The 22,890-nt window shown below is 50.9% G+C and overlaps 1 protein-coding gene across 5 annotated transcripts in view; it reads right to left on the bottom strand.

The window, feature by feature from the left end:
• Nucleotides 1-1,555: 1,555 nt before the first annotated feature.
• The window catches only part of GDPD5 (glycerophosphodiester phosphodiesterase domain containing 5), a 115,867-nt gene continuing 94,532 nt past the window's right edge, over nucleotides 1,556-22,890 (bottom strand). For 4 of the 5 annotated variants that reach the window (XM_017821959.1, XM_017821958.1, XM_017821960.1 and 1 more), the window contains 10 exons: nucleotides 22,571-22,716; nucleotides 16,549-16,631; nucleotides 13,393-13,543; nucleotides 12,758-12,976; nucleotides 11,972-12,129; nucleotides 10,103-10,250; nucleotides 9,647-9,729; nucleotides 7,739-7,753; nucleotides 4,464-4,576; nucleotides 1,556-4,220 (listed from right to left, as the gene is read on the bottom strand). In XM_017821959.1, coding sequence (XP_017677448.1) covers nucleotides 4,105-4,220; nucleotides 4,464-4,576; nucleotides 7,739-7,753; nucleotides 9,647-9,729; nucleotides 10,103-10,250; nucleotides 11,972-12,129; nucleotides 12,758-12,976; nucleotides 13,393-13,543; nucleotides 16,549-16,631; nucleotides 22,571-22,716 — 1,232 coding nt within the window. In that variant the 3' untranslated portion in view covers nucleotides 1,556-4,104. The remainder of the gene's footprint in view (nucleotides 4,221-4,463; nucleotides 4,577-7,738; nucleotides 7,754-9,646; nucleotides 9,730-10,102; nucleotides 10,251-11,971; nucleotides 12,130-12,757; nucleotides 12,977-13,392; nucleotides 13,544-16,548; nucleotides 16,632-22,570; nucleotides 22,717-22,890) is intronic. The other variant, XM_017821961.1, reaches the window with a different exon arrangement.

The following is a 22,890-nucleotide window of genomic DNA, read 5'->3' on the forward strand; positions in this document are numbered from 1 at the left end:
ACGGGCACAGCAAGAGCTTTCTGGGTGGGCAGGTCTGGTAGGAATCTTTGTCTGTATTCAGGTTTGGCCCTCGGACTGCCAATTGCGGTAGTCGTTCGCAGGCAGGTGCGCCGTGCAGAAATCGGCCGACTAGCGACTGAACAAAGAACAAGGTCCCTCCTCACCGAAAGCACCCTCGGGGAGAAGATCCTGGGGTAAAAACCCCCTAAAATAGAGCAAGCACCAAGCAAGTCTTCCCCTTTCTATCACACATTTAGCAAAGAACTGCTCAGGGACTTCCCGAGCTGGGTCTTGCAGCCGGACCCCTGTGTTTCATAAGTGCTAACACAAGGAGGAGCCATTTATCCCTCCTGGAACTTGCTTATGGGTTTTAGCCTCCAAGGCACCCTGGAGCAATGACTTGCATAATGTGTGTTAAAAATAAATTGCTTTCCATTTATTTGGTTTAAAACTGCTGTCTGATCACTTCTGTGGGGGCATCATCGTCCCCTTGGGGCTGCAAAAAAAAAGAGAAATTGTTCTGCAGTTACTGCTCCAGCTTCGAGTTTGCACAGTCACCTCTCCACACCACTGCTCCTTAGCTTCTGTCTTACCAAACCTGGAGGGAGAGAGCCAGAGAATCACAGCAGAGTTTGGGTTGGAAGGGACCTTAAAGATTATGTTGTCCCACCCCCTGCCATGGGCAGGGACACCTTCCACTAGCCCAGGTTGCTCCAACCTGGCCTTGGACACTTCCAGGGATCCAGGGGCAGCCACAGCTTCTCTGAGCAACCTGTGCCAGGGCCTCCCCACCCTCTCAGGGAAGAATTCCTTCCCAATATCCCATCTCTCCCTGCCCTCTGGCAGTGGGAAGCCATTCCCTGTGTCCTGTCCCTCCATGCCTTGTCCTCAGTCCCTCTCCAGCTCTCTTGGAGCCCCTTTAGGCCCTGCAAGGGGCTCTCAGGTCTCCCTGGAGCCTTCTCTTCTCCAGGTGAACCCCCCCAGCTCTCCCAGCCTGGCTCCAGAGCAGAGGGGCTCCAGCCCTGGCAGCATCTCCGGGGCCTCCTCTGGACTCTCTCCAGCAGCTCCAAGTCCTTGTGCTGTTGTTCCCAGGGCTGGAGCAGCTCTGCAGGGGGGTCTCACCTGAGGGGGCAGAGGAGCAGACTCCCCCTTGCTCTGCTGGATCAGCCCAGGGCACGGAGGGTTTCAGGGCTGGGTCACGTCCAGCTTCTCATCCACCAGCACCCCTAAATCCTCTCCAGGGCTGCTCCTCATCCCTTCATCCACCAGCCTTTATGGATACCAGGGGCTGAACCGACCCAGGAGTGAGACCTTGCCCTCCTTGCTCCTGCCCTCCCAGGAGCTTGTCCAGGCATGGACATCCCATCCTTCAGGCATGTTCACCACATCACACAGCGCGGTGTCACCAAGGGGAGATGCAGCACAAGCACACCGAGCTCAGGACAGACAGAGCTCCAAAGCTCCCTCTGCTCAGACCTTCAGCTCCCTCAGGGAGCACACAGAGATCAAGGAGGATCAACTGCAAGCGGTGCCAGAACACAAAACCACGTCAGACTGGCAGGGGAATACTGACAGTTTATTTCACAGAGCGTCGCAGAGTTTATTTTGGTCTAGCTCTATTTTCATCAAAAAGTATCATCTTTTTTTTTTTTTCTTTTTTAAAGAAAAAAAAAAGGTAGCAAATATTGGGGACAATAACGGGAACAGTCAGTGCATTACACAGGAAGTTTGGGTCTCGTTGTAAAAAAAGAAAAGAAAGAAAGGAAGAAGCTAATTGTGAAAACAACTCTTAGTTGGATTGCTTTTAACACTTCCAAGCTTTTAAGCACTTCACCTCTCAATAAAGTCATCTCCAAGGAAAAAAACAGAACATGCAGGTGATTATCAACAGATGCTGAGATTTAACAACATCTCTCACTTGGCAATGACAATCCACCAGGAATGTTTCAATACAGCACCACATCAAAGGGAGAAGAAACTTAGTTCTCAAAATACCTTCAAATCCACCAAAAGCTTGCAGTTCTGCAGAAAAAAAACCCACACTGTATTTCACAGACTTGAGAGTACCATAGAGAAGGACTGTATTTGGGGGAGGTAAGAGGGAGCATGGACCAGGGTCTTATTACATTCATAAAACCCAGGCTAGATCCAAAGGAATTAAAGTCTTAATTTTAGGCTGTGCTTATTAGAGCACCGACATTCACATTTTCATTATCAGCATTTTTCCTTTCCATAGAAAAGTTGGCCACTTCTGCCCCCAATCCTTCCACACTAAGCCCAAAACTTTAGTGTTTCAAAATGCTACTGGAGTACAGCTTTAAAAAAAAAACAAAAAAACAAGGACAGAGCAGTTCAGTGCTGCCAAAACAAGGACAAACTGCTCAGGGCTGGTTTTATCCCGGCTGTGGGTGTGTGATGCACATCAGCACCCCCGGGCCTCCTCCTCCTCCTCCTCCTCTGCAAGGTGACCAGCTCCTCGTGTGCTGCACAGCCCAGCTGGGCCAGCACCCAGAGGCTCAGCTCCCAGGTTTTCAGAGCCACGGGAACAGGGAGGTCCCGTCCCCTCCAGGGCAGCTCCGGAGGGAGCTCGTGCTCCGGGGGGTTCCTCACGTTGCACACGGTGCCCACCAAGATCCGGCAAGGAAGGGAACAACCCAACAGCGAGTCAAGAGCCATTCCTAGGTCCAGCAGCCTTCCCGCTGGCTTCAGCTCCTTGGGAACAGCAAAGTGACCCAAAAACAGGCTCCTCTCCATGAGGCCTTGAAGGTCCCAGCAGAGAGCTGAGACCATTTCGGGGAGAGGACAAAATTCAACTGTCCCAAACTTGGTTTCTGAGCTTTTCTTTTTTTTTTTTTTTTTTTTAACTTTTAACCTCTGGTCTAAGATTTTGGTTTGAAGCCTTTTGCATTGGAAACACACTGAGGGGAGCTCCTGCCTTCATGAGCCCCTCAGCATCTGCTGCAAGACCATCACTCCTTTGGAGGACACGAACGTGCAGCTTTAAGGATCCTGCCTTGAAAGCAAGGAGGAAAGGTCTCCTTGCAGGAATAATTATACTCTGGGGCTGCTTCACCTTCCAAACTATTTACAACTCCTTCACCCGCGGGCACCTCGCTGGCCCAGAGAAGGGGAAGCTCACACTGCACCACCTCCCCTCGTGATGAGGGTGCAAGGAATGGGAAGCAGGGAGCAACTGCAAATGCCACTTGGAGTGGCAGGCACTTCAACCAGATCCAAGCAGTGATGGTGCCCCTGGCATTGCTTTTCACAAGCCACCCAGGCTCCCAACAGAGCCCAACTCAGGGAGAAGATGGAAAGAAAGCAAAAAGGGGAAAAAAAAATCCAACCTGCTGCCAGCAGAGGCCAAACTCCAGCCAACGCTCAGGATTTGCCTTCAAAACTGCAGCAGGAGTTTTTGAAAAGGCCATTCCCCATGGAGCATCCAGGCTTTGGGGAAGGAGGATGGGACAAGGAGAAGGTGCCCAAGTGACTGAGCCAGTGCAACCCCTTCCCTGGCTCTGAGCTTCAGCAGGGAAGGTTCCTCTCCCAGGAAAGCGTCTCTCCTCCAAACAGCCTCCTGGTGCATCAGAGCTACAATTTAATTGCCCAGGAAAAGGGGAACGAGGGAGAAACAGAAAAAAAACCATAACAAAATCAACACTTCACAAGAACACCACAACGTTCAGCTACACAGTCGCTGCACCAAGGGAAGGGTCGGGGAAGGGCAAGGGGGAGAACAGGGACACACATCCAACATGTTCCCAGAACCCCCCAAGGGGACTCAGGCTTTCACATCAAGATTCAAATACCTTCAGCCATAAGGTTGAGGGTTTAATGAACACGGTACTTCCACTCATGCCCTGGAAAAATTACACTCAGAAAAAAAAAAAAAAAACCAAACCCAGACAAAAAAAATTCAAATTTTCTACATATTTACAAAAATAAGCCCCCCAACCTCACAACCAGGGAGGTGGAGCAGTTAGTGGTGGGGTATGGGAAGGGGTCTCTGCCCGACCAGCAGTTCCTCCAGGGTTCCCATCCCACGGGGAGCAGAAGAGCACGGCTCTCACTGCCAGGGAGCACACGGGGCTGGCCCAGAGCCCCTCAGTTCATCCGCAGCTTGGAGTCCCGGGGGTCCGTGGGGGTGAGGATCTCGTTGGCAAAACCATTCTCAGAGCAGAAGGACAACTCATCCGTGGGCTCCACGCCATTGTTGATCTCTGGGAAGGGCAGAGAAAGAGGGGATATCATCTCTGAACCAACTTGGGATGAATCCCAGAACGGTTTGGGTTGGAGAGGACCTTAAAGATCATCTTGTTCCAACCCCCTGTCCCAGATGAGCCACGAGCACGTCCCGCCAGCTCAGCCAGCCGGGTCAGTGCAGCCACCCTGAGGCACGAGCAGCTCCTCCCCCAGCAGGGTGGCACTGAGGGGAGCAGCACAGGGCCCCCCACCAGCCCTACCTGAGAAGATGAGCTTCTCCTTCATGATCTTGACGTCGCGGCTGGAGCGGCGCACGGCGGCGCTGAGCATGATCTGCTCCGGGTTGTAGGTCCTGATGCTGCCCAGGCGCCACCTGCGAGGCGGGAGCAGCAGGTCAGGGGCTGGGACCCCCCAGATGTGGGAGCATTTTAATGCGAGTGGCCACCACCAAGCCCCAGAGCCCCTGAGGCCTTTGCTCCCTGGCACCGACACAACCCCCCGTGGCAGGAGGATGTTGGGAGATGAGCGTGGCATCTCACGCAGGCAGGTCGTGTTAACATCCCAATCCCACCAAGGAATTACACCCAGGGACCGATTTCATCAAGGGCTGCAGCTGCCCCACAGCTCTCTCCAGCTGTCCAAAGGATGTAGGGGCAGTTTAACTCTCAGGGCTGGAAAGAGGGAACAGAACAAGGCCCCGAGCCAAGTAAAGAATCCACAACCTTTTCCTCACCCTCAGGCTCGTGGGAGAAGGGACCTCAAATTGCTCAAAGGCAATCTGAAGTCTCTAAACTGAGACACAGCAAGGAAATGGTCTCAAATAGTGTCAAGGGAGGTTCAAATTGGCTATTAAGAAACACTTCTTCCCCTAAAGGGTTGTCCAGCCCTGGCACAGGCTGTTGCTTAGGCCAGGCTTTCATAGCCCACCCCCCACACCTATTCCTCCTGCCTCCTGACCACAGAGGAAGGCTTTCAGTTAAATCCCATTCTCCCTGCCAGAGCCAGGCACCCCATAAAACTATTTGATGGGGAAGCAGCAGGGCTTTAGGGTGGCTGTTGGGCTTTCTGATCTTCTGGCACCATGTAGTGGCTCACCCACACAGGAGAAGGTGATTATTTATTCATTTACTTATTTCTAGGTGCCAATCACCTTCTCTTACATTCCTAACCCAGCCCCAGGAGCAGAGCATTTGAGGAGCTCACAAATCTCCAGCCTGGGTCTGCAGCACCAGCCTGACAAAGCCGCGATGACAAAAGAGCTTCTGCAATTTTTTTTCCAGGAAAATCTAACTGGTGTCAATTCCTCGGGGTTTCCACCCCCTTCCCAAATCCCAGTGGGTGACACTGCACCATCAGGCTTTGACCAGGGTATGGATGAAGGAGGATGCTACAGAGAAAAGGACGGGTGGGATGGCAACACAACGCAACTCACAGACCCACGGACAGAAGCAACGCAGAGGAAACACAGAGGAAACACAGAGGAAACAGAAAGAGGCAAAGACATTAAAGTATATTAAAAAAAAATTAAAAAATTAAATTTCTCTTCCATCATCATCATCATCTAAACTGAGCCACTGGAAGAAGAGCATTTTTGGCCTTAGTGGGATCTGCCTGCAAGGGACACTAAGGTCAACATGGTTGCAAGACCTCCCAGGGTAAGACCCTCCTTAAACTACAAATCAGGACCAAAACATGCCTCTACAACAACGAGTCTTTTCTCTGCCAACACACCAGGATTTCCAGCACCAGGCTGGGCTGTGTGGCCAAAAGGCAGGGCCCATTCCCAGCCACCCCATGGAGAGTGTGGGTCATCGTGAGGCACAGAGAGCCCAGACTCCAAGGATTCCAGGGACCAAGGGCATTTCTCCTCCTGCCAAGAGGAACAAGCACTGCTCTCTGCTCTCCATCTCCCAGGGTGGCTGTGCTCACACCCAGGGTGGGAAAACATGCACGAGGAGGTGATGCCTCCTCTCACAGGGGTGCCTTGCTCTGGGTGAACAAGCCAGGAGAGGGTAACCCCATTTTTCAGGAGTGCTTTGAAACATCCTCTTAGAAGAGCCACGAGTACATTTAACCACGGTGCCACTCCAACCAACACCACACCAAACACTCCGTGCTGTGCTCAGCGGCCTCTGGGTCTCCAAAAAAGCTGGTTTAATAGAAAATAGCACCTCTCCTACCCCCTTGGGCTGTGTTGTGCTCGGCCAGGTTTGGGACAGCAGCGTGCAAAAGGGCCAGAGAGGCAGCAGGAAGGTCCTGTTCTGGGAGGTTGGCGGCAGAGCAGACCAGACGGACACAGGGTGGGAACAGACTAAAAAATACTGGGACAACAACACAGAGAGCACACACCGTGTTAGGGCCACAGCCGGAGCCCTGGGTGGGAGGGGAGATGCTAAAATGGCAGGGAAAAGGGTGGGAGAGGGGCAGGCAGGTCCCCGGTGCTGAGGTGAGAAGATGGAGCGAGCACAGAGCCAAGCCAGCCACAAACAGGGTCCCATCCTAAAGCCTGCCCAGCTCCTCCATGCCTGCCTTCTCCTTATCCATGAGCTAAGGAGGGAAGGGGAGCTGGAGAAGGGGAGAACACCCAGCTCCCTGCAGCCAGACCCTGTTTTGGGGACATGCCACACCCCGAGTGCCAGGCACTGCTTGCTGGTGGCCAACCCTGAGGCTGTGGGTGGGCACAGGGAGGGGGGCTGGTAAGCACAGACAGGGAGCAACCAAGTCCTCGGGAATCCGACCCCAGGGCACACAGCAGGAGGAAGGGAGGAGGGAACACGGGGAGAGTTTGGTCCGAGGAGGGACACGGCGAAGGCTTTACTGCAGGACAGCGACAACGACTGGGGAGGGAAAGGAGAAAGCTGGGTTCCAAAGTGATGGCACTTCAAATCCAGCATCCCAGGCTCAGTCCCTTCCCAAGGGCAATGCTCTCTGTTTTCACACTGCCTTTCCAGTTCCACAGCGGTGTAAGTGGGACGAGACTCCTGGAAGGTCCCAAGCTCTGAGTGCAGCCAAACCTTTCCAGCTCTCAGCCCTTCTAAATCATTTCCAGGGCCAGAGGAGGGCTACTGTGTATCACTGAACAGGTTACATGATTTTCTTGAGAATCACACAATTTAGAAGAGGTTGGTCTCAAAAACCTCTGGCAAATACAGGAAGGAAGGGGCTATTTCGCATGGGATTATTCCCATGGAGAGATCATTACATCCACTGGGAATTTCCCAGTTACAACGTGCCACAGGGCCTCAGAACAGGGCTGTTTTAAAAGGCAGTGACTTAAGACCATTGCCACAGAAGGTCAGATTGCCTTCAAAACATCCTCTGGCTTGAGCATCAGATGCCTGTGGTGGTGGTGGCTGTGGACTGCCCAGTGTTTGACCCCTCCTGGTCCCCCCACAAAGCCAGATGTCTGAAAGCATCGGGAAAAGCTGCATCCTACCCTGTCCATCTGCAGTGAAGCCATAGCAGAGAGGGAGAAAGAAAGAGAGAAAGGAAGGTTGAATGAAAAAGAGAAAGAGGAGGAAAGCACCAGAATTACCTGATCATGTGATAGCTGTGAGATGCCAGAATGCAGCAGAGAGAGAAAGAGGAGGAACGTGCACAACAGTCAGAGCAGTAAGAAAATAAACAAGGCAAAGAGGCAAAAAAAGGTTAGTTAGAAGTCATCCCAGTTGGTATTCCCCCTCTGGAGAGGCTGCCACAGTCCTGTCACCGGAGCAGAAGAGCAGGAGCAATCCCTACCCTACGGAGGAGAGAAGCCATGCGGAGGACAGAGGACGAGCACATCGAAGCGGTGGCTCTGCTCCCACCCACCCCCTCGTCCCTGCAGCAAGGGAGCAGCTCTGGTTTGCCCCAAAAAGGGACTTGGGAGCGAAAAAACCAACAAAACCAAACCAGACCAATGAAAAACCCCACACAGAACCAACCATGACCCTGAAGGCCAAATGCCAAGCCCCGTTTCCCGGAGCTGCAATTCTGCTGTGATTCGGTTTTGATTTATCCTCAGCCCTGCTACAAACTCTTTCACGTGATGGAGAAACTGGAGCATCAGGGAAGTGGGTCTGTCCTGCACAAGGCTCTTGGAAGAGCAAGTCCAACTTCTGGTAATAGTCTCTCTTTCTTCCTTCTACTGACTTGGGGTTGAGTTGTCTCAAGGGAGAGAGCCAAAAGTAGACACTTGGCCCTGCTGTGATGAACCCCACATGGCCAGACCTCCCTGAGAAACTGCCTTCCTGTGTCAGGTCCAGAGCTCACTGCTCCAGGGGGATGGATCCTGGGAGAGCTGGTGGCATTTCCAGCTCTTCCCACCTGTATCACACTGAGGGTGGAAGAGAAATCCTGCAATAATGCTTTCCTTCCTTACCCTGTTTGCTCTTCCCCTACTACATCAAACCTCTTCCAAGCTTGAAGAGCTTCCATCTGTGCAGAGGAGTCCAGCTATGGCAAAGTCCATGTAGTTGTGACTTCTCCCTCTCCAAGCACCACCTCACTCTGCTCTGGGACCTCTAGTTCCCACCCAGCAGGTTGAATCAGCTGAATTCCTCCACCTTTGGCCTCCTGGTTCTGAATCAGGAAAACCTTCTAAAACTGACTCTGAGAGATGAGGCCAAAGAGCACAAATATCAACTTGGCCTTCAAATTGTGCTCTTCAGAGAGGTCAGTCCCTGCTTCCAGACTCTTTTGTGCATTTGGGCATCCAGCAGAGAAATATAAGGTCTAAAGATCAGGGACATCCCCATAAAGCCATCTGATGGATTTGAGGGAGTGGAGGACACTTCCAGACATCACAGCCCCAGCGCCCTTCTGGAGGAAAGGTTCTGCCACACCCTCATCAAACGCTTGCTCTCTCTTTCCTTTGCAAAATGGACTTTCTTTGTGCACTGAACTAAGCAGCTGATTTGATCTGCTCTATCATAATGTCTCCCATAATAACTCCCTACTCAGGGAGCTTGGAACTAGGTGATTTTCCAACCCAAACCATTCTGTGATTCTGTAATATTTCTATTTCTTCTTCCTCCAAACAAGAACAAACTGATTTAAGAAAAATATAACGTGTTCTTTTTGAAGACTCTCATGGTGGAATCTCAACACCCCCCTATTCTTTTTCCTTTAAAGTATTGTTATGTCTTTCTCAACATCCATTTCCCTAAAGCATCTACAGTTTCTCTTCCACATGTGTTTAAGAGCAAAGCAAGGCATCTGTTGCTGCTATTTTGAGATCTCTCGTGCTTTTTAAAAGGTAGCAGCAACTGCCTCCAGTTCTGTATCAACATCTTGGGAGTGGAATTATTGCTTGGATCTTCACGTGGATTTTTAAATAAACCTTTCCCTGCTATCACAGTCCAAGCTTTGAGGAGCAGAGCCTCTCTCCCATCTCCACCCCAGGCTCTGGACAAAAACACACGTCACAAATGCACAAGAGATGAGCTGTAACAAGGCTACTTACTTCTGGAATATAAAAACTCCTACAATTATGATAAATGAAATGAGATCAGACGTGATCCAGATTAGATGGTACTCGTCTGGAGGCTGCAAGACAAGAAACAGAAGCAGACCTTAAACCTTCTGGTTTGTGCAACCACAGAGAGACCACACGTGGCTGAAGTTACCATCAAGGAGCAAGAAAAGCACGGAGCTGCAGGGGTAGGGTGTAAATCACAGCGTTTATGACCTTCCCAAGGCCAGGCTGTCATCCAGAATGATGTTATCAGGAAAAACTGCCAACGGGAACAGTGTTAAACCCTCCCTCCTTTCGTGTGCTGATGTTGGCTCTGAGCTCTGTGGGCTCCAAAACAGCACCTTAAACCCAACCAAACCCTCCTGGAAAACCCCACTGGACATGTGGTGGGCAACACCTCTCCACTGCATTCCCTCCCTTCCAGGGGCCCCTTCCCAGCCTTACCATGAGCCAGATGGGGAAAGGCACCTTGCGGAGGACGTGGGAGCTGTCGGAGGTGACCGAGGGGACCCCGGCACACCAGAGGATGGAGAACAGCCAGGGCTCGTTCACCGTGTACAGGTTCACACTCAGGTTGGCCATGGCGTAGTCCCTGCCAGGAGACACACAGGGTGACGTGCAGGACCCTCCTCAAACCTCAGAGCCTCAGCTCCCAGAGCAGAGCCCCTGCCATCCCCACCCGAGTCGCTTGGAATTGCAGAAAATGTTTTTTTTAACACTTCCTAAGCAACCCAAGGGCGCTGCAGCCCAAAGGTTTGAACTCCAGAGCTTTCTTGCCCTCTCAGCTGCTGTCTGACCCAGCCCACAGACCATCTCAAAAGCTTCCCCATGAACGAGGGACATGGAGTGTACTTGTGACAACCACCTCGCCAGGTTGATGCAAAATCAGCGTCTGGCTCAGAGGCCTCTAACAATTCACAGGCAATTTGCTTAATTAAACACTGACAGACCTGCCTCCACCATCAATTCCTACAACTTCCACGCCCTTGTTTTGGGGACAGTGGCAGAGTCACAGCTTCCCGAGGGCATTTTCCAAGAAGCTACAGCTGCAAGCTGGGGGTCCAGGAGCTGCCAGCAGCAAACCAGGCACTGGCAGTGACTCCCTGGGCCCCAGATTTGCATAACTGCTCTGTTTCCTTATCTGTGAAGAAGAAGAATCACTAATCCCCCTCACCCCGGCAGCACAGACTAATCCCTGCAATTTAATATTGGCAAAGCACTTGGAAGTGGAAGGGCTCAGGACAGGATGTGGACACAGCTCAAAGCTGCTCCAGAGGGATGCTCAAGGGCAGAGGTGGTTGTCACAGCAATGTGACATCCAGGTGCTGATTCTGGGGAGGATTGAGAGCACTTTGTTAAACCAGGACTGCAGCAATATTTGACAGGGCACCACAAGGTCTTCAGGGTTCAGGAAGCACTCAGGGTCTGATTTGGGAGACAGCTCAGGGGGGATTGATGGGAGACTGGCATAGGGTTCTCTCCATGGGATACAGCAAATACACAGGGGTAAAACCAGGCAGGAATTATCCCGCAGGTAAAGCTGGCAGCCAAGGAAGGACACCATGGATTATGTTAAATAGGGCCTTGCTCTCAAACAGCCACTGGCTCAGCTCTTCCCTATTTCCAGCTCAAACATACAGCAAGGCAGCTCCTTTGGAGATATATATTGTTTAGTTTTCAAGCATTTAAGCTTCAAAAAACAGAAAAGCCCTGCTAGAAACAATCTGCCCTCCCTGAGAAAGGGGGCAAAGCTGGAGCCAACACACCACATGGTGCAAATACAGCAGAGGAGCCCACCCTGTGCCCGTCTCATTGAAGAGATGAGCTGATCAGCTTGAATAGCTGATACAGGACAGGAAGGAAATGGGTGAATTCTCCGCAGAGACACATTTCTGAAAGCATTTCCAGCTTTTGGACTAATCACAATTCTGTGGGAGCAACTCTGGAGCAGGCGAGTGGAAGCAAAGGGCAGCTGCTAATGAGGACGGAACAGCACTCGGAGTGAACAGCCTCCACTCCCTCCCAGAGCTGAGAGTGTAATAACAATCAGCCAATTCATACATCTGTATTTCCAAGAGGACCAGCACATACTGAATTAGCATGTAGAGGCTGTCGCAGGCAGCTGGGCACCCTCAGGAACAGCCTGGCTGGGTTCTGCATTACAGGTAGGGAAAAGCTTGCACAGCTGGAGCTTTCAAGAGCAAGTCCATCTGGAAGGAAACCTCTGGGCAGACAGGACAGCCTGGGATGATGAGGAAAGGACGCACTCAGGGCACGGGGATGCAGGTGGGCAGCGTGCCAGCAGGGCTGTACCTGACATCCTCGCTCGTCACCTTGGTGTAGCGCAGGTTGAGCTTCACGATGCCCTTCTCCCTCAGGCGCTCCGTGTCCAGCTTGAGGCCGGAGGTCTGCTGGAACCCCGGGGCCACCTGCCTGACCAGCTGCCTCTCCGTGTCCGGCAGCCACATCACCTGGCAGGGAGAGGGGCAGAGCACAGGCCGTGGCCGAGGGGTCCCCAAGGCTGGGACGCGAGGGACTGCCTCGTCTGCCACACTAATTGTCTGGGAAACACAGCCTCCCACACCTCTAGATGGTTGGATAGGTGGGATATTGGGAAGGAATTCTGCCCTGGGAGGGTGGGCAGGCCCTGGCACAGGGAAGCTGTGGCTGCCCCATCCCCGGGAGTATCCAAGGCGAGGTTGGACGGGGCTTGGAGCAACCTGGGCTAGTGGAAGGTGTCCCTGCTCATGGCAGGGGGTGGGACAACATAATCTTTAAGGTCCCTTCCAACCCAAACCAGTCTGGGATGCTGTGATTGCTGAGAATTATCACATCCCTCCATCTCTTGGCCACACTACCATTAGCACACCCCGAGGTGCCGTCAAGCCCCCTCACTGCTGCATCAGCCACCACTCTGGGAGGCTTTCAGAGGCCCATCCCAGTCCTCCCCAGCATGACATCCTAGCACAGGGTGGCAGTTCCAATCAGCTGTCCAAAGTGAATCCCTCAAGGATTGATGCCCAAATGGAGACACTCAAGGACTCAGGGAAACCATAAGGAAGGCAGTTTTGGAAACATCACCAAGCCCCCAGAACTCACAGCCTGTTGCCGAATTCCAGATGCCAGGATGGTTTCCAGGGTGATGTTGATGTAAGTGCTGTAGTAGGGGTGAGCTGATGGCAGGTCCTGGAAGTTCAGCATGAGTGATGTGTTGTCCTTGATCACCTCCAGCATGTCCTGCAGCTTGCAGACTGACTGGTTGGCAGCTTCCAAGTAGTCAGACCTTGAGAGAGACCCCACTGTCCAGAAAGGATCATTCTGAAAGCAAAGCACATCCCAGTATCACTGCCACAAAGTCCAGACTCCCCCAGGCTGAATTCCTTACTTTTTCTCTGTGAAGATGATTGTGTCCAAAAGGAAATTCAAGAGAAAGGAACAGCTTATAACACACTTTCTTTTCTGCCCTCTTTATAATCACCTTCACCCTCCTGGGGGTCTTGAAGTTCTTTCTGGTGTCAACCAGGCATTAAGGCCCCTTCTTCCAGGTGGCACAGAAAGACAACATGTCTTTTAGACCAAGTGTAGTAGAGACAAACTACATGTGGTTCATGGACACTTGGTCTCGCTGCACTTCGGCCCACACCACCAAGGAGATGTGTCATCTCCACCTTTCCACTTCCAAGAGGACTTAGGCACGAGCTGTCACGCCATGGCCATGGCTTCGTGGTACACACCTGAAGGAACCACTCCCCAGCGTTGAGCTTTTCCAGGTCAGTCCAGTTGAACATGGAGGAGTGCTCGTAGGCCCGCTCTGGGAACACCTCCTCCACATTTGTGGTTCTCCTGAGTGTCCTGTCGTGCATCAGGAATGGAACTCCATCGTGGCTGCAAAGGCAGAGGGGCCCTGTTACAGGAGGAGGTGCACAGCCACGCTCACAGCAGGAGAGAAGTGCCCCTTCCCACTCCAGCCTCCCTCACAGCTTCACATCAAAACCATTGCGAAGGTCTCAACCAGCTCAACACCCCCCAGCATCCTCAAGAGCAGCTGAGGTGCACCCTGAGGAAAACATCTCTTAGATACCTGCTGGATGTCGGCAGCCATTCATACACAACACAACTCTGTCCATCCCTCACCCATCCCTCCATCCCACCTCCCCACTATCCCCTCAAAGATTTCCAGACTGTCAAACTCAGGCAGCTTGGACAGGAACTCCCACCCTGAACGCTCACGGGAACCAAAGCTTTCTCAGCACCTGCAGCTCCCCGAAACATCCAAGGTTTTCCTGGATGCACAGACAAACACACACAAACTATCCTCAAACTGTTCAGAGCAGATAATGAGTGAGATTTTCAAAGGCTCTCAGACTGGATGTGAACATCAAGGCTTTCAGCAAAGTGCAAGGATTCCAAACTACCAAAAAATGCTCTGAAACTGCCTTTTCCAATTGAAAACTGGTTTCAGGAAACAGCCACACCCACGTGAGTTGTTAAGTTCATGCATGTTAAAGAAACCCCAACTCTCAGATGAAATTAAACAGCCAAATCTACGCCCTGGGTTTTTAAAGTCACCTGGATATTACAGAACAAAGGTTCTGGGAAACACAAAAAATGCTTTAAACTTTCCTCCACCCAGTTTTCAGTGCTCAGGTCAGTGGTGACCCCACACAGGGCAGGGATGGTTTCTATCAGGGGCAGAGGGACAATTGTCTGCACTCAGAAATCAGGACAAAGCCAGCCTGATAACAATGACATTTTCCAAAGCAAAGAGCCCACCTTCAGAACAGGAGACTCAGATAAGGCTTGGAAAAGGGGTGGGATGAAAATACAAATCCCATTTGAATTAGGGGACGACCCAAAGCACTCACCCCCAAGAGCTCTAGGGAAAATGAAACCCAGTTTTAGATGATGGAGCAAATGTTGCCTCAGCTTTACCAGTGCCTGCAGAAGTCCCTTATCACAGAGGTCACTGATATCTTTATTTGCTGTTTCCAGCAATGTGCTGGGCCAACACTCCCCCCAGCCCACAGCAACACGCTGACACAGCAACCCCATGCTCAGCACACCATGCTCCTGCAGTCAGGAGGGATTTTAATAAATACAGTTTAAAAAAAAAGAAAAAAAAAGAAAATATGCTAAACAAGTGAAGAGTGTGGGGTGTTTAAGGGTCACAGGAGCTGGAGTGTTAACATCTCATCAGACACCACTAACCTGTTCCCACAGTGTGGAAACCTATGGGGCAATTAACATTTGCTCCCTCCTTTCCAATCCTCCCCACCACGGAGTCACTCAGCACCACTCAAGGTTAACCACAAGGTATTGGCAGGCACAGGTTTGAAACAATAATTCAGAGACAGAACCTGGAGCTTTAGAAGAAGAGCTGTGGGAGGGGGGAGGAGAGAGAGAGATAGGAACAGCAGTGATGCCGTGCTCCTGCTGCCTGGAGCAAAGCTGGCTTTGTAACCAGGGTCACTGCTCTGGGATGTGTGACAGGCAGGGAGCAGGGTGGGATGGGTCTGAGGGTATGTCCAAGCTGCCCACCCACGGCTGATATGTGCCTACAAAGGCACGGAAACATTCCAAGAGGGATCTCCCTGGCCGGGGAGACCCATCCAGCCACAGGCACAAGGAGCATCTTTCAGAGGGTAAGGACAGCAGTGGGTGTGGTGCCACGACCCCCTCCCAGAAGTGCTGCCAGCTGCATTGCCATCACTTCTTCAGTCTGAAACTCAATGGAATCCTCTTTTCCTAAAGGCACTTGTGCTCCCAGAGAGGGCTCAAGTAATTGGGCCATCAAGAGCATTGTTCAAGTAAAGGGTCCTTGGAGTGCTCCTCTGGGATAGCTGAGGAGAGGCAGTGTGGAGAGCTCTTGGAGCTTTTCCAGCTCTCCTCCTCCCCAAAGTCCACCTTTCTCCTTGGCCAGTGTTAATGGAAGTGACTGGTTCAGCCACACGAGCCAAGTGCTCATCTGTGAGCTGGGCACTCGAGTACTTGTCCCTTCCCAGCAGTTACTGAACTAATTTTGGAAAGAACAAGACTTGTATAACACCCATCCCAATTCAGACTTCATCCTTCCACAGTGACCTTCCACTCCCTGGTGGGAAGAAAGTCCTTTGGTTTTCAAATCATTTTCTCTCAAAAAAATTATGCAAGGTAAAAAGAAAGCAATCAACAATTAAACTTCCCCCCACCAGGCAAAAACACCTTTCCATCAACATAAACCTCCAAAGCAAGTCAGGGAAAAAATAAAACATCTGCTTTGAGTCTTTCTTGAATTTATAACTGGAACTGAGACAAAGTGAGGGATCACCAAGAGCCAGGTTAGAAAGCAGGTGCTGTATCTCACTGTGATAAAACAAAGATAAACTCCAGCCTTCCTGCAAATGGAGATTAGTTTTGTGACAAAGGGATCCAGGTTCCCCCATCTGGACAAATTCACCTTTCACCACCATCTGACGGAAACAATTAGGAGCATCTGTGCATTACAAATGGAGACAGGCAGGAATTATTGGATGTGGGAGACACACAGGAGTTATTTGATGTGGGAGACACACAGGAGTTATTTGATGTGGGAGACACGCAGGAGTTATTGGATGTGGGAGACACGCAGGAGTTATTGGATGTGGGAGACACGCAGGAATTATTGGATGTGTGAGATGCAGGAGTTACTGGATGTGGGAGATGCAGGAGTTACTAGATGCGGGAGATGCAGGAGTCATTGGATGTGGGAGACACGCAGGAGTTATTGGATGTGGGAGACACATGGGAGTTATTGGATGTGTTCACCACAGCCCTTTCCAATGGGAAAAAGCAGAAACCACCAGACAGGAAAGACCTACCAGGGGTTTGGACCATGCCCAGACAGTCTCAGACTGACCAGCCCCCTGACTTACCTCAGTACAACATCAGCTTGGACTCCAAACACCTTCTGCTCCACTGCCTTCTGGAAGGACATCAGAGTGTTTTCTGGTGCCAACTGCGGGGGAAAAAAATATTCCAAAAGCAACGAGAGGTCAGTGGTATGTGGAAAGTTCACACAGCAGCGTCAGCAAGGATGCTGGGAGGCAGGTTTGGAGATATCAGGGAGCCAAAACAATCTTGTTTTGCAGGTTACACCTTCAGAGTTCTTCATTCTCCTACTTTTCTATGCAAACAAGTGTTTCAAATGCCATTATAGAAAGAAATGCATATTTATAGACCATAAAGCAGGGTGTTATCCACACCAGGAAGAACAACTAGACCACACATTGGGTACCAGGCATTTTATTTCTGCATCTAGTCATTCAATAAAGTCATCTATTAGACTAAAAATCAGATGGTTTCTCTAATAATAAATGTCAGAGTGAATTTTAACAATAATTAAAAAGCAGCCTTAAGCCTAGAAAATTTATCCCTATGGACAGGACCAAGTTTGCATCAAGATACAAGCTTTCACAACCCATGATTTTCAAGGCCCACTCAGGGGTTGGAAAGAGGAACAATTAAGAGCAAAGGCCTAATTGCACCACATGAGCAAGATGCACACAAAAATAAATACAGATAAAAACCCGCTCAAGCATCTAAGGTGCCATTTGTTTCCTTACAAGCTGATCACTTTACACCCTCGGGGGTAAAACAATCAGACCAAATGTCAGCAACCACTTTCTCCCAGCCCTGCTACCTCACTGCATTCCTCTGGGTCCAGCCGCGCACCAGGACCGGTTCACTGGGATGTTTGTTCAACAAAGGCAACACGGGGGCACGTTATCTTCCTAAAAAAAGCTCCCAGTCAAAGCCAGGCTTGTTTAGGCGAAGACAGAGGCACCCCCCTGTTCCCAGCCCAGCGCTGGGTCGCCCAAGGTCGAGCTGAGGGAGGTTTTTTTCCACGTGCCCGATGCCCAGACCCGTCAGCAGAGAGCAGCAGCCGCGCAAAGAAAGACCGGGAGATGCCATCCAGACTCGCTCCTGTCTCCTTGGGCTGCTCTCAGCACCTCGGGTTCCCCCTCCCCAGCGGCTCAGGTTCCCGCAGGCCAACCCCACAAGGTGATCCTCTCTCTCCAGCACGATGCTCAGTGCCGGCTTTTCGAGGGGGAAACACAGCGAGGAGTCCTCAAAGGAGAGAGAGCTGAGCCAGAGAAAGCCAGCTGGCCACGTGCAACACGAGCCCCAGCTCAAGATGTGACACCACCTCAAGCATCAGCTGCACCCAGAGCCCCACAAACACCCCTCCTGCGGAGCCAGGCTGGAAGAGCCGGGGGGTGTCCAGCTCTGGGGAGATCCCAGAGAACCTTCCAGTGCCTAAAGGGGCCCCCATGAGACCTCACTGCAGCCCTTCCACTGCAAGGAACTGAACGAGCCACTCACAGCCAGGGCAGAAGCCAGTGAAGATCAACCAGAACGCCAGGAAAGCAGATTTAACCTTGTCCCCTCAAATCCAACTATTCCCAGAGGTTCCCCTGGCCCCACTCTGGAGGCAGATTCCCCTGTACCAGGAGTTTATAACCCCTGCAATGGGAGGTTTTTTGTGAGAAGGGAGAATCTGAGATACAGGTATTCCCATCATCCCAGCCTGTCTCTATTCCTCCAAAAAAGAGGGAGCTGAATCTCCAAATTCAGCATATTTAAGGCAGAGATATGTCCAAGTGGGACAGTTGCTGTTACAGGAATTAAACTACTGAAATTAGTGTGATTTTTTTAAAAAAAAGGTTTCCCAGGAAAACTGCAGTAACTAAATAAATGCACAATCTTTCTGCTTGTATTTCTGTGTTTCCCTCCAGGGTTCTTAGGGGCTTCCCCCTTGAAACAATATTCATGTACAATATCTATTCATGCACATTATGTCTACATCCTAAATCCATGTTTGCAGCAATGGAGTCAACCAACTTCTTAAAGGAACTTGGGACACAAAGCAATGATTTCAGCCCAAATCCCCTCTCCTGTACAATCCTACATCCCTGAAAGCCAGACGGGGTTTGGAGGAGCTGCTCCTCCTCTCTGTGATTGGTTTGAAAGGCTCACCCCCCTTACAATCAGGCTGCTATTCTTTCCTCCCTGCTGCAGAGACACAGCAAATCATTCCTACAAAATTACCCGGGAATGAACTCATTTGGACTATTTTTGTGCTCCCAAATCCATTGCAAATGCATTCAAACAGAGTCAAGAGCTCTGAACCCTCCTTAAGGAAAATTATGAAACCGTGTTAGTTAGAGCAGCATAACCTTGCTCTGGACATCACCACGTTGTATTTTTCCACTAATTAGCCAGGACTTTAAAAAAAAAAAAATCATGACATCATTTGTACGTTGGGGAGGTTTAGGAAGGAGCTTGGACAGAATATTTTGTTCCAAACTAACAGCAGCACCTCTGGCTGGTCTAGTGAAGGTGCCCCTGCCCCTGGCAGGGGGTGCAATGTGATGGTCTTTAAGGTCCCTCCCAACCCAAACCATCCTGGAATTCTCTGATTGTGCACTGAGCTGCACTAAAGGATCAGATTTTTGTTTCATCAGCATGTTTTAAGGATATTTTCTTGTCCTTTTGGAAATCTGAGCTTTTTTTTTTATTATTATTATTATTTTTATTTTCTCTCTCTTATCTCTCCTTTCCAATATTAATCTGGAACTGGACAAAAAGACACGGTAACACCTAAAAAATTGGTTGGGTTTTTTTTTTTTTGGTGTAAAATGATGCCCTTTGAAAGTTTCCTGTATGGGGCTTAGTGTGGGATCTGACAGTACACTGGATTTCAGCATTAGTGGCCCAGTTTCCTAACAATTCTGTCTAAAACATAAAATAAAATGTATGTTTAATCCCCAAGGATTCATATTTTAGAGAACATCCATAACTAACCCTGGGGGGTTGGAACTAGAGGGTCTAAAAGGTGCCTTCCCACTCAAGCCATTCTGGGATATTGTGATCCAAGTTTTCAGAAAATAGCTCAACTAGACTGAAAGGAAGGGGAAAAGCACAAAACAAACAGAGAGAAGAAAAAAAACCAACCCAAAACTGCCTTAGACAACAGGATAAACTCATAAGCAAAAGCCATTAGGGATTTAATAACTCCATACAGGAGATGAGAGCTCATTACTGTCCTGCACACCCAGAAAAGCTGAAGGCTGATTTAATGAAAGACTCCCTGAGCTGACAGGGATTTATCTCAGTGAGCACGAGCCTTTCTCCAGGCCTGGCAGGAGATGCCAACTGGGATTGTTTGCTGCCACAGACTGGGCAGCACACAGCTCAACTGCCCTCATTTTTAACATGTGCATAAGCTGTACAACACACCAAAGCAAAAAAGAAACCCCAAAGCCACCCCAAAGAGATGGTGGGAATGTTTTAGTACCTAAGATGAAACAAAAGAAAGGCCCTCAAAACCAACAAGGCAACAAAGCCCCCCAAACCAGCTGAGAAACCACCAGTTTTTCTTCAGCCTAAAGCCTTTTTAATGTAAAGAAAAGAGCTGGGGGCGCTCAACCTGGAGAAAAGGAGGCTCAGGGGGGACCTTCTGGCTCTGCAACTCCCTGACAGGAGGGGAGAGTTGTGGGGGGTCGGGCTCTGCTCCCAGAGAACAAGGGACAGGACAACAGGACACACCTCAAGCTGTGCCAGGGGAGGGTCAGGTTGGACAGCAGGAAGAATTTATTTGCAGAAAAACACTGGCAGGGGCTGCCCAGGGAGGTTTGGAGTCCCCATTCCTGGAGGTGTCCAAGGAAGGCCTGATGTGGCACTCAGTGCTCTGGGCTGAGGGACAAGGTGGGCATCGGGCACAGGGTGGGCTCTGTGACCTTGAAGGGCTTTTCCAGCCTCAGTGATTCTGGGATTCTCTAATCCTCCTCCATAGGCCCAATGCCAAGGCTCCTCCTGAGCTTTAGATGAGCTCAGGGGTTTCTCCCCCCACTCTTAATTCCAAAAAAACAAAGCAGGACAACCTGAGGGCTTGCACTGCAGCTCTTCAAGCTCCAGGTGACACCTGACACAGTGAAAAGCTGGGCACGGACAGAAGTACAGAAGGACATTTTGACCACTCTGGTCCTCATCTTCCCCATCCCACCTCAGCCGTTCCAGGGCACTCACTCCACGCGCAGCAAAGGCAAAGCAGCTGGATAAAGCTGCTGCCAGCTCCTCATGGGACATGCAGGCTGTGGCCTGGGGGGTGGACAAGGCTTGCTGGTCCCTGATCTTGATTCTCCTGGGATTCAGAGCAAACCACCTGCTGCTCACAGCCAACCAGCTCTGGGTGTCATGGAATGGGAAGAGGAGGAATGTGCCCTGCTGTGCCCTGGCACAGCTCCAATGCTGCTCTTCATCAGCCTTTAACACACAACCAGAACCTCCCAGAAGGGTTTATTCCCTACTGCAACAAGTGTTTGCTGGCTCCAAGGAAGAGTAAGAAGCAAAGGACCAAGGCTCAGCTGGGATTCCTGCTCCAGATAAGGTTTTTGTAAATACCTCAAGGACAGAAGGGATTTGTTTGCTGTTCAGTTCCTTTAGAAGGCTGTGGAGGGCACACACGTCTGGAAACCCCACAGGATGAGAATCTCCCCACAGGGTTTGTGATTTCCTGCCTTGCAGAAAGCACACAGAGCCCGGGTTCTCACTTGGCTTCTTCTGGCCTTCGTGGTTGGTGCAAACTCAGCGGGACAGGAAAAAGCATTTCTCATGCCCAGAACTTCATCCCACCACCCACAGGGGACATGCAGTTAAAAGGAGTGATGCAAATGAAGCTGGCACTTCAAGGGGCTACTTAGAGAAAGAAAACACGAAGAATAAAGAGAACTAAAATAAAATACTTGTGTCACGACAGGTGTTTATCTCACCCAGCAAACTCCCAGTGCACAGCCCTGAGCTTGGAGAGGAGCTCAGGCACACTCCAGCCTGCAAAACAGCTTCCAACAGCCTATACAGATCTTTCTGCTTTGAATGCCACAAAAACGTTAGATGGATGCCTCAAAAAATCCAATTCATTCCCAAGGCTGGTGCCTCCACTGCAATCTTTGAAGTCAATCAGCCAGCACAGAGAGATGGGCATGTGACCACTCCACAGACCTGGGGGCAGAAGCCCCCAAACTAGAGATGTGCCACCCTAGGACAGCTCTGGACTGGATGACCCTTCCAACCCAAACCATTCCATGACTCTGCCCAAGCCAACCTGCTCTACCTTCTGCCTGGACAGGTCCAGAAGCCTTGGAGAAGAAAGGACCCTGTGATTATGCTTTCAAGGTCTACCCAGAGGCAGAATGTTTCACTACCTCCCCCATTCTCATGCTGATCTGCAATGCAAGAGCACAGGGCACTCGTGCAGGCTCAGCACAGCTTGTTTTTTTGCAGACTGCCACATCCTGGAGGGCACTTTGCTGTGAGCTGAGTACAACCACTGCTGCTGAGGTCCTGCAAAGGACATGGACACTGAGCCTCAAGCTCTAAAATAATAATAATTACCAGAAGCTTCCACTGCTCCAGCTCGTGGGCTAAGCCTGGAGAGCAAAATCCAGCAAAAAGAAATATTTAGATTAGATATTAGGAAGAGGATATTTTCCTGTGAGGGGGGTGAGGCCCTGGCACAGGCTGCCCAGGGGGGTGGGGCTGCCCCATCCCTGGTGGTGTTGGAAGCCAGGCTGGACACAGCCTTAAACAACCTGCTCTAGTGAGAGGTGTCCAGGCCATGGCAGGGGGGTTTGGGACTGGATGATCTTTGAGGCTGATATCCTCTGGTTCTACAAAAAGCAGCAGCCAAAACAATGCCCAAACCAGCCTGAGCAAGGCAAGGATTACCCTGGTGTTTGTGAGGCACCTCAAACATCTAGGGGGTGGTTCATGTCCAGCTTCATTCCCACGGGAATTCCTGTCAGGAGGGCGCTCAGACTCCCAGCTGGTGTGCCTGCTCCCTGGAATCAGAGCCTCCCCACGGGCAGAGGGGTGGAACCATGGGGGGCTACTCACCATGGGTGCTCCACGGTGCCCGATGATGGCTGGCTTTGGTGCCAGGGCCTTCTTCTCCATGATGCAAGGGGAGGAGATGGTGAGGGGGACGAGGTAAAGTGCAACGACAACGGCGAGGTACGCAGTGAACATCAGCATCTGGGAGGCTGGGAGGGCAGAGAGGGAGACAGCCCGTGAGAAAAACATATTCCATTAAAAAAAAATAAATAAATCCTGTACTCAGCGCTGGTGAGGCCACCCCTGGAGTGCTGTGTCCAGTTCTGGGCCCCTCAGTTCAGGAAGGACATTGAGGTCCTGGAGCAGGTCCAGAGAAGAGCAAC

This window comes from Lepidothrix coronata, unplaced genomic scaffold (genome assembly GCF_001604755.1).
Source record: "Lepidothrix coronata isolate B3197 unplaced genomic scaffold, Lepidothrix_coronata-1.0 Scaffold93, whole genome shotgun sequence".
NCBI classification, from domain to species: domain Eukaryota; kingdom Metazoa; phylum Chordata; class Aves; order Passeriformes; family Pipridae; genus Lepidothrix; species Lepidothrix coronata.